At 36.6% G+C, this 12013-nt stretch overlaps 1 protein-coding gene across 7 annotated transcripts in view; it reads left to right on the top strand.

The window, feature by feature from the left end:
- METTL8 (methyltransferase 8, tRNA N3-cytidine) overlaps positions 1–12013 on the top strand; it is an 84573-nt gene that overhangs the window by 31948 nt on the left and 40612 nt on the right. For 6 of the 7 annotated variants that reach the window (XM_087861376.1, XM_087861375.1, XM_087861373.1 and 3 more), the window contains one exon: positions 4926–5080. In XM_087861376.1, the coding sequence (XP_087717502.1) occupies positions 4926–5080 (155 nt within the window). Of the gene's footprint in view, positions 1–4925; positions 5081–10830; positions 11050–12013 lie in introns of those variants that run through there. The other variant, XM_045779985.2, reaches the window with a different exon arrangement.

The raw sequence follows: 12013 nt of genomic DNA, 5'->3' as shown, positions 1-12013 counted from the left end.
AATGCATTTAAAATACATATGTAACATATAAAACACTGCATAAGACAGCTGATAGGGTTATATTAATATTAGACAAAGTAGACTTCAAGAAAATAGCTATTACCAGAGATAAGGAAGAATATTTATTAATGAGTCAATTCATCAAAAATACTAACATTAAATATCGTTATGGCCAGAAAGCATACTCTGTATGATTTTAATACTGTGGAATTTACTGAAACTTGTCTTATAGCCCTGCATATATGGTGTGCCTTGGCAACTGTTTCACGTGCACTTGAAAAAAATGTGCGTTCGGCTGTTATTAGGTGCAGTGTTCTTTCTGTATGTCATTTAGGTCAAGTTGATAATGTTTAATTCTTCCATATCCTTACTGATTTTCTGATGGTTTGTTTTCTTAATGTTGTCCTATTTATTACTGAGAGAGGGGTATTAAAATCTCCAAGAATTACTGGGCATTTGTTAATTTCTCCTTTTAGAAAGTTCTGTCCATTTTTGCTTCATGTATTTTGAAGCTCTGTTATTATGTACGTGCACATTTAGGATTGTATGTCTTGATAAATTGGCTCATCATCACTAAATATTCCCTTTTATCTCTGTAACAGTCTTTTCGGTTTTTTTTTTAAGTCTATTTTGTTATTAAATAACAAAAATTCAACAGTAAATTTTCAAGATCTAGTTGACTTTATTAACCAATTCACGAATTGGGCAGCATCCCATCTAGCAAGTAGAGAGGAGCTCCAAAGGGCTAGAGAAAGGAAAAGGTTTTTAAAGGTAACAAGGGTGGGGGGTGCCTGGGTGGCTCAGTCGTTAAGCATCTGCCTTTGGCTCAGGGCGTGATCCCAGGACCCTGTCGTTAAGCATCTGCCTTTGGCTCAGGGCATGATCCCAGGACCCTGTCGTTAAGCATCTGCCTTTGGCTCAGGGCGTGATCCCAGGGTCCTGGGATCGAACCCCACATCAAGCTCCCTGCTCCACTGGGAGCCTGCTTCTTCCTCTCCCACTCCCCCTGCTTGGGTTCCCTCTCTTGCTGGCTGTCTCTCTGTCAAATAAATAAATAAAATCTTTTAAAAAAATAAATAAATAAAGGTAACGAGGGAGCAGAAAAAGGAAATTATTAGCAAAGAATCCATTATTTTAGGCAAGGTTGCTCTCCTAAGGGGCACTGAAGGGGCCTCTCAATGAAGTCCTTAGTGCTGAGCAGGACATTCTCTTGTTAACTGGTTAAAGGTTACATTTCTGGGGGTTTAAAACAGCAGATGTGTTAGGTTTTAAGTCTTGTTTTACTGACTTGGGGCCTTAACCTAAATGATGCCATTTTGGGCCTGTGGTTTTGTTTTTAATATTATTATTATTATTATTATTATTATTATTATTATTATTATTATTATTATTTTAGTATCTACTTTTTTTAAAAAACATTTATGTTTATTTATTTGTCAGAGACAGAGAGAGAGAGTATAGAAAGTGGGGAGCAGCAGGCAGAGGGAGAAGCAGGCTCACTGCTGAGCAATGAGCCTGATGTGGGACTCAATCCCAGGACCCTGGGATCACGACCCGAGCTGAAGGCAGATGCCCAACTGACTGAGCCACCCAGGCATCCCTGTTTTTAATATTATTAATATAGCTCCACCAGTTTTCTCATGTGGCATTTGTATATTATCTCTTTTTATTTTAAAAAATTTGTATCTTTATATTTAAAGTGCCTCTCTTATAGACAGTGTATGGTTGAATCTTGCTTTTTCATACAAATTGACCAGCTATGTCTTTTAATTGGACTCCATTTACATTTAATGTAATTATTGATATAGTTGGGTTTAAATATGCCATCCTAGTATTTGTTTTCTTACTGTTCCTTTTGTTTTTAGTTCCTCTGTGCTTCCTTTCCTGCCTTCTTTTGGGTGATTGGAATACTTTTAGCTATACTTATTTGTTTTATTTCAAACAAAAATACTACTTCTTCATACACTTTCATTATGCAGATAATATCTTAGTTAAACTTATATTCAAGTTAGGGTATGCCAAAAGAGAGTGAAGAGAGGGTACACAAAGAGAGTGGAACCATCTGGTGGCAGAAATCAACTTTCTCTATCAGAATTCTGTTTGGGGTTGACCCTGCCCATCTTTTCTTTTCCCATCACAAAATGGAACCATGACTTAGTAGACATGAAGCTAACATGATAGTCGTAACATCTCATTTGCCTCCACCAAAGAGCTTGCATTTAGCAGAGAAGGAAAAACAAACAAGAACGGAGATCTGCACTAGCTATTGAGTGCTTTGTTTCTCATCACACACTTTTAAAGCATTGTAATCCATGTAACCGGATTGCTGCCTTTTTACTATCACACTCTTCTGTCACTTCCTTCTTCCTCACTGTAAGGATCTTAGGAACCACCCTGAAAAATATGAAGTAGTTTCCTTCTAATTAAATTTGTCAGACAAATATCATTTTGGTATTATCAATCCAACAGTTAATTCCCAAGCAGCTTGGTGCAGCCCTTAGAAGCTTGCGATTTAGTTGAGAAGACATTTATATAATTTTGTTATGTATTTTTCTATATTGTATTTATTATATAAATGTATCATTTTTATATAATAAAAAGACAAAGAGCAATACAAGGCTGTGTGTGACTGTTACAGATAATACGTAAGTGAGGTAAGGTGTTTTTGTAGTTAATTAGAAAAACAGCTGCCTAAACAGCTGCCTATGGAGATTCTTGATCATTTATAGTGAGAGAAACTCATATCTTCCTTTTCCCTGTCTTCCTCTTCTCTATATAAGATAGATATAGATAAGTATCACATGATTATTTGAAGATTAAAATTTCATTTTGATTTGGCTTTCCTGGGTGGAAAACGTTTACCTCATTTTACACTTTTGAGCATGAATTGTCTCTTTCTAGGTATAATCAGTTTCTACTCTTCAGCATACAGATTTTATGAATAACAGTGCAGAAAGAGCTCTAAAAATAATTGTGCCAGTAAGTTTTGGTTATAGTCTTACGTGGAACACAGGCAGGAGATAAGAACAAAGGCCCCTCAGAGGAAGGGTAGTGGTTGGCAGAGCATTTAATCTCTGCCTCCACCAAGGAGCTTGCATTTAGCAGAGAAGGAAAAACAAACAAGAAAGGAGATCTGCACTAGCTATTGAGTGTTTCCTTTCTCATCACTGTTAGTTACATTTGAATGGAACCATTACGATCTTTTTGGTATATAACTAAACCTTTTTTTTTTTTCCAAAAGGAAAATCTTGAATTTTATGTTTAGAAGCACAATGAGATGTTTTTGACATTCTGCAGTTCATTTTGGAAATCACTGTCTTAAAATCCATTGCCTTTCAGTAAGTTGGTAAAGGATGTACAATACATGTCATTTTTACACAAAATAGTACCTTAGGTAGTCTCTAACATGTATTATATCTACACACCTTTTAGCATCTGTTTCTACCTGACAGCTTACAGCGTTAGGCTGAATGTTGTGACGAACAACTGAATGGGGATGAAATGCTGAGCAGTCTTACAATGGATTTTCATTAGAAAAAGTAAGCTCTTCAGAGCTTCTTTTTATACTTTTCCATAAGGATTATAAGCCAACATATTTGTCAGTGCATAATTAAGATGACATACTCTTTAAATATTTAAGTTCTTCCAGAAATTGGGATGGACTTGACTAACCAACTGATGATTCTCCTCTTGAGCCAAGATTGTATATTTTTTGTACGCAAAAATCTATTTTTACAAATGTATTACTCTTCTTACAAATATATGTGTACAGGGTTGTTAGAACTAAGAATTGCTGGATCATATCTTCAGTATTTACTTATTATTTGACTAAATTTCATACTGTTCAGCTCAGCCCAGAGAAGATTTAATAGGTTTGTTTTCTTATTCTGCTACTACTGTACTCAGGTTTTTGTTCTAGTGGTCATAAAATATTCCCAAGAAACATGTTCACTTAGAAGTCCCAAACCAAAATAATAAAATCACTTAAAAAAAAACTTCTAATACACAAAATTTAGATCCTAGGCTGACATGCTTTGGCTGTGTGCTAAAAATTAAATGAACAAATACTAAACAAAGCAAAGTTGGCCAAGGTTGTGACTTATGAAGAATGTCAGCCAGTGGTACACACTCTAAATATTCTTTTTCCTTCTCTTGGCCTGAAAATACTTCAGGACAGAAGCTGTCATGCCCACCTTTCATTTAAAAATGTTTAGTTTTCTTACTGGGTGTTTACCCCAAAGATACAGACGTAGTAAAGAGAAGGGCCATATGCACCCCAATGTTCATAGCAGCAATGTCCACAATAGCTAAATCGTGGAAGGAGCCGAGATGCCCTGCAACAGATGACTGGATTAAGAAGTTGTGGTCCATATATACAATGGAATATTACTCAGCTATCAGAAAGAACGAGTTCTTAACATTTGCTACAACATGGACGGCACTGGAGGAGATAATGCTAAGTGAAATAAGTCAAGCAGAGAAAGACAACTATCATATGATTTCTCTCATCTGTGGAACATAAGAACTAGGATGATCGGTAGGGGAAGAAAGGGATAAAGAAAGGGGGGGTAATCAGAAGGGGGAATGAAACATGAGAGACTATGGACTATGAGAAACAAACTGAGGGCCTCAGAGGGGAGGGGGGTGGGGGAATGGGATAGGCCGGTGATGGGTAGTAAGGAGGGCACGTATTGCACGGTGCACTGGGTGTTATACACAACTAATGAATCATTGAGCCTTACATCGGAAACCGGGGATGTACTGTATGGTGACTAACATAATATAATAAAAAATCATTATAAAAAAAATGTTTAGTTTTCATGTCTTCTCTCAGGTTGTAAACCTTTTGGACCACTTTTTGGCTATTAGGTAAATAATACACTGTGTAATCCATACTGACTGATTAATCATTTGTAATTTTCCAGGTACTGATTCGGATGAATGTGATTTGGAGAAATTCTGTTTCCTGTCGAAGGATAAGAAATGTGCCACATAGATACCAAAGTGGTAATCACCCAGTGGTCCCTCTGGGATCAAGGATTTTAAGTGACCCAGCCAAAGTTTTTGAACATAACATGTGGTGAGTTATCTTTCCAGGTCTGATGTTATATATGTATACTAAACATTAACAGTGTTATTATTTTCATTTAGAGCCAAGAAAGGATTTTTAAAGTTGTCAAGGTCCCAAAGGCAGGGTCCTAACTTAAGTGTTGCCAATTCTGAATTTCTTTGCAAATGGAATTGATAAAATGACACTTCCCAAGTGTTTTCCTCAGCTTTGGGGTTCTTGGAGACCCTCCCTCCCCACCTCTGGTCCTGATTTGCCAGCATATGGTGGGAAGGGAGGCTCTTTTCTAGGTAGAGCCCTCCTCCTGCCCTGCAGGCCCTTCCACCTTTTACAAGTACTTGACCATCAGCAAATATGTATTCAGCATCTGCTGCTTACTGAGACCAAGGAAAACACACTGGTATGACCCTAGTCTGTGCTTTCAGGAAATCTGTACTCTATTTGGAAAGATAGTTATTTATAGGAAAAATTGATAATTAGCAATACATGGCAGCAAATTGTATGTGCCGAATGTGTTCTTATAAAGCGTATACACTGTATGTCTTACAAGAACAATTAAACAGTGCAAAACCACTCCTGTTTTGACATAGGAAGATTTATTTTTTTTTCTTTTTTCAGTTTCCACTTTATTGATATATAAAGGAAGATTTCTTTAAGTGGAGAAATTGAGATCAGGATTATTTATTCTGTCTCCAGTACATAGTATGGTACCTGACACAAATATTTGTGAAATAATGATTTGGATAGTTCAGGCTGGAGTAAGGGCATTCTTGGTGGGTAGAAAGTCCTAAAACACAGAGATAAAGAAGTATAAGGTATATGCAGAAGACCGTGAACAGGATAGGTTGCCTAAAATAATACTCTTCTAGGAGATTTGTAGGGATAAAGTTGGAATGACATAGGCCGGGTGTGGCAGTGGGGGCAAGATTGTGTGAATTCTTGAATTCACAGCTGAAGCGGAAGGCATTAAAGAGCCACTGAAGAGAAATGACATTATACATGGGCTATTAAGTACTGTGTATGTATTTGGTTGACAGTGTACTAACTAGACAGATCAGCAGGTGTAACTTAGAAGCAGGAAGGTGCCAATGAGAGAGATTTTGAAGGAAGAATAAATAGAACTTGATGCTTTTGTAGATAGGAAAAGGAAACATTTGGCTGTGAAGTTTTGATTCTAGATGACTAATGGAAACTTACTAATTAGTTCCACATTATACAATATGTGGCCACTAGCCAGATGTGGTTATTGAGCACTTGAAACCTGATTAGTCTGAATTGAGATGTGCTGTAACATTTTGAAGACTTAGTACAGGCTCTCTCAGCCTTAGCGCCATCTTTTTGGAAACCTCTGCACCATGAGAGCCAAGTGGAGAAAGAAGCAAATGTGCAGGCTGAAGTGTAAAAGAAGAAAGATGAGGCAGAGGTCCAAGTAAACCTCTAGCTTGTGCACCCATGGAAGCCACAGGAGCAGAAATAAGGAAAGCCAGAGGCCGGAGACGCTGGTACAAATTGTTGAACTGCGTATCTACTTTCTAGAACAACCATCATCTGATCTCAAGGACTACCTTTGAGAGACCCACCTTGCTTATACCAAAACATTCCCTTTGGGTCCTTTGCCCTGAACCTGTGACTTTCAAGACTAATTCTGTTTTCATTTGTAGCAGAATATAACACATGTACAATAAATCATCTCTTCTGTCTTAGCTGAAGAAAAAAAAAAGATGGTATAAAAAGAAAGGGTAAAATATATCATTAACAATTTTTATACTGAACTGCATGTTGATGATATTATTTTGGATATATTGAGTTAAAATATATTATTAAAATTTCATTTCTTTTAGCTTTTTAAAACATGGATACTTGAAAATTTTAAATTACATCTGTGGCTGACGTTATACTTTCTCAGACAGTTGCTGAATTAAACTACTTTGCCTGCCATCACCAATATGGACAGTTACAGTAGGCTGTGAGATCATGGCCAGGCAATTAAACCTCCACAGGAACTGCTGGTCCTAGGCAAGCTCTTCGTTCACCAATTTTTTGTTCTTCATTAGAGTTTAGTGAGTTAGCAATCTGTGTTCTCTTTTTCTGTCTACTTCACGAACTCTTTTGTTTAAGGTTCCTGCCTACCCATTTAAGTTCTGTTTTGTCATAGGTTCTCGGGGAAGCAAGGGTCCTATGGGTCAGTGCCCCTTAAGCACTGTGGGCTAGCTTTGGGATGCTGCACAAGAATCCCTTGGGAAGTTATTATTTCACTAGGTCTAGAGGCCCAGGAATTCATAATTTGAAAAAGCTCTTTTAGTAATTCTGTTGACCAGCCAGGTTTAGGAATCTTTGATCCAGTCCAGTGGTTTTTACACTTCTCTTTAGCAGTAGAATTTTTTTCCGAGTGAAGTCCTAACATGGAATCCCAATATTTAAAAGGTAAAAACAAACCTGGTCTTAATGAAGTAGGTATAGAGGCCTGGGGCATCAACAGCTCCCCCTCCCATTTCTCCCCTCACCCCCTCACTGTAGCAGCTTCATGGATTTTTAGGGTTCTGTTGATCAAAGTTTGAAAAACCTTGTCTAGTCCCGATAGCTATCCTCCACAGCATACCCCCTTAAAGGGTATGCAGCCTGTGCCAGGATACTTGTAGTGAACTCTCTCCAAAGGCAGATTCATACTGTAATAATAAAAATAATTTCCTCCAAACGAAGAGGAAAGTATTTGCTTCCTGTCATCTCCTTAATTACCTGTTGTTTTGTTTCATTTTGGGGGGGGGGTTGGTTTTGTGTTTGTTTGTTTTCTTCAAAGAGAAGATTTTTAAATTAAACTGAAAACCAGAAGACTGGTTGACTTTCCCCTTCCTTCAGGTCCACAGTTCTGTCCAAAAGTTCTGACTTCCTTATTTTCTCCTTTGTATTTGAGAATAATGTTTCCTCTCTTGCTGAATTTTGATTTTTAAAAGATGTTTCTAGAAAACTACTATACCTGTCAGTTTTCTCTCAGAGATGTAGAATTGTCTACAATTTATTTTTCCGTTTAGCCTCTAGTTTAGTTAGTACTATTTCTATATGGCTTTCTTTTTAATAAAAATATTTTTTGAGGAAAAAATAAGGGTACCCATTTTTTATTCAGTTTCTAATATCCTGAGAAAGAATTGCCCTCCAGATCCTGTATATTTGGGTTACTAGTATTTACATCTCCCTATAGTCTTTTTTAAAATAATTTAGTGAAGTGAATTTCACATAACATGAAAGTAACTGTTTTAAAGTAAACAGTTTAGTGGCACTGATTAAATTCATGATTTTATGTAACTAACACCTGTGTCTCATTCTAAACATTTCCATCAATCCCAAGTAAAGTCCCTTACCCATTAAGCGGTTTATTTTCATGCTACCGTTCCCCAAGCCCCTGGCAATCACCAGTCTGTGTTCTAGCTCCATGGATTCACCTCTTCTGGATAGTTCATATAAGAAGGATCTTATAATATGTGACCTTTTGTGTCTGGCTTCTTTCACTTAGCATAATGTCTTGGAGGTTCATCCACATTGTAGCCTGTGTCTCTACTTCATTTCTTTTGATGACTGAATAATATCCCATTTGTGTATATACCACAACTGGTTTATTCATTCATCCACTGACGGACATTTGGGCTATTTCCACCTTTTGGCTCTTGTAATTAGAGCTGCTGTGAACATGCATGTACATGAACTTGTTTGAGTCTTTGTTTTCAGTTCTTTGAGGTATATACCTAGGAATGGAATTTCAGGGTCATATGATAATTCTGTGTTAACTTTTTGAGGGATTGCCAAGCTATTTTCCACAGTGACTGAAACATTTTACATTCTGCTTAAAGTCTTTTAATTATACTTAGCACAATTTTTAATTTGGGGGAGCAACTGATGTAAAACTATATTCAGAATGCTTTTAAGACGTGTTACCAGAGATCTGTCTATAGTCAGCAAATTACAGTTACTTGGAAAAATCATTCCTTATTTTACACTGCTCCTGGTTTAAGTGTGTAGTTATTTTTCAGAAGATCCCTGAAATTTATAAGGAAGTAATAAACACTTATATAATTGTATGACTAAATCAGCTAGGCCAGTGGCTTTCAAGCTTTTTAGCATGATCCACAGTAAGAGGTACAGTTTATATCATGGACAGGTAACATGTACACATAACATATACACATATATGAAACAGGAACAAAAGCTTCTTGTACAGTTTTACCATGTGAGACATTCACTAATAGCTTCCATTTGTTCTACTCCATTTCTGTTTCTTTCTCATTTTAAGTGTTGGTTAGATTAATGAAGTTGACTTCATGACTCACTAAAATGATCATGACCTTTAGTTTAAAAAATACTGAGCTAAACCATTCTCTGTAGATCCAGCATAGGACCTGTATGCTGCAACATGACTTCCTATTTTAAATAATAGACTATTTACAGAATTCCAATAGAGTTTAGCTATCAGGATATCTTTCTTATTATATGGTCTGAATTTTCCTTATGTATTATCTGATTCCTCTTACCTTGTTTCATACATAGTTCTTTAATGCAGTTAATAAATATTTTCTTTATCTGTCTCCATTATAACATTTGTCATGAGAAGTAGTCTAAATGTTGAGAGCACTGACTGACTAGTTGTCTAACCTTGGGAAGTTACTCTGTGCCTTGGTTTCTTCATCTTTAAAATGGGATAATAATAGTATTATCTACCTCAAAAGGCTATTGTAAGGATTAAATTAATATATATAATATAAAAGATATGCACATAGTAAATAAGTAATGCATAAGAATTAGCTATCATATTATTATTATTTTCTAACATGTACTTAAGTTACTTATGTGTCTGTTTTTTTGTCATTATTAGATTGTATGATGTTTCAGAGTCTTCTTCATTTATATCTGTTTCACAGCTATATTCCCCATATAATACACACCCAATAAGTATGTTTGAATAAGTGAATGAATATGAAGAAATACAAGATCCAGTTCATATCTACTGGAAGTGTACAGCTAGACTGAGAGTTAGTATAATGGCTAAATATGGGTTTCTGAATCCAAATAATCTGGGTATGAATCCTGACTCTACCCCTTTGCAGCTATGTGAACTTGAGCAAGTTCCTTCATGGGTATTACAAGTATTAAAGGCAATAAATGTTTAGGACTCTTAGTAGTAGTAAGTGTTCACTGAAATAAGTGTTCTTGTTATTATTAGATGGAGAATTGAGATATAGACCAATGAATGAATAAACAGTATAGAGTATGTAAGGTCATACAGTGAAGGAGGTGAAGAACACAGAAATGACCTTCAGAACAGGAAGAGATTCCTGAGATGAGGATGTAAGAAAAGTCAGCAAAACTTCATAGAGTAGGTAGGATTTAACTTGGATGCTGAAGGATGAGGAGTTTTTGAATAGTGAAGACTATTTGTTCTGGACAAGTGGTAGCATGAGCATTTGAAAATACACAAAGTTTATTCCAAAGCAAACAAATGGACCACCCCAATTGAAAGAGAGGTTTTGTATTTTGAAAGCGGGTAAGTGATGTGACAAAAGAAGTATTTTAAGAGAACTAATCAGGCTCTGTTGTTCAGGATATTTAGAATTATCCATCATTGAACATGAAGTGATATCTTTTATCCCCAGCATTTTTTGTATATTGACATATACCCATCACTAGATTAAGTTCTCTGGAGGACTTAAGAGAGGAAATGATTACTGGTCCAAAGGAACTCCAACCCATTTCACTAAGAAGCCTGAATCTTCCAGATAAAGAAGATGGGATGAATCTGAAAAACAAAGTGTTCCTCCTCCAACAAAAGGAGTAAGAAGTAGTAAAAGCAAACAAGAACTATTACCAACAGCAACCACAAAAGTCCATAAACGTGGAAAATGAATGATCAAGGAAAGAATTTGTAGATTCATGTGTGGCTCAGCGTGGCTCCTAACCTCACCTTCATCTCTCAGAAGCAGTACCAGGAAAAGAAGGTCAGCTGACAGATCATTACTAATACTCATTAGCAGCCCAGGCAAAGGTTGAGAAAGAACCCTTGAAAATACATGGCTTTGCCTATGGTGGCAGAATTTAAGGTCTTAGCAGAGCAGGAAAAATACTGAGGTTCACCATTTTCCAGGGTACCATGCTGAATTGAGAGAACTATCCCAAGCCTAAGGAATAGGAATAGGACACATCTTAACTAGATAAGTGAAACGTAACGTAGGACTTAATGAATCTCAAAAAATAAAAATAAAAAGAGAAAAAGGAAGGAAGGAAAGGAAGGGAGGGAAGAAGGGAGGAGGAAAAGAGAAAGCAGATTCAGACCTTTATAAAGATTGTCCAATACCCAGTGGCGTTTCCCCCTTCTCTCCTACCTCTACCACCCTCAGAATATAGGAAAGTGGAGGGGCGCCTGGGTGGCTCAGTCAGTTAAGTGTCTGACTTTGGCTCAGGTCTTGATCTCAGGGTCCTGGGATGGGCCTGTGTGGGGCTCCCGCTCAGTGAGGAGTCTGCCTGTCCCTCTGCCCCTCCCTCCACTCATGTTCTCTCTGTTGGTTGTGCTCTCCCTCTCTCAAATAAATCAAATTTAAAAAATATATATATATATGAAAGTAGAGAAAATATATAATACTAAGCCTTCAAACTACAGTTTACAGAGAAAGATAAGTCTCTGAGTAAGGTTGCGTGTCAAGGAAATTTATCTGCAGAAAAACAGAAAAGGAAAGAAGAAAGGAGGGAGAAAATTTTGGTCTCAGAACCCCTTTTCACACAAATCTTTGAGGATCTGAAAAAACTTATTTATCTGAATTGTATCTATTGATTTTTTCCTTATTAGAAATTAAACTGAGACATTAAAATATTTAATTCATTATAAAACAATAATAATCCATTGCATGTCACATAAATTACATATTTTAATGAAAATATCTGTTTGTTTCCCCAAAAGAGTGGCAT

This window comes from Ursus americanus, chromosome 1, assembly GCF_024610735.1.
Source record: "Ursus americanus isolate L20-20 chromosome 1, mUrsAme1.1.p, whole genome shotgun sequence".
Lineage (NCBI taxonomy): Eukaryota > Metazoa > Chordata > Mammalia > Carnivora > Ursidae > Ursus > Ursus americanus.
This window is presented reverse-complemented; position numbering and strand designations above follow the sequence as displayed.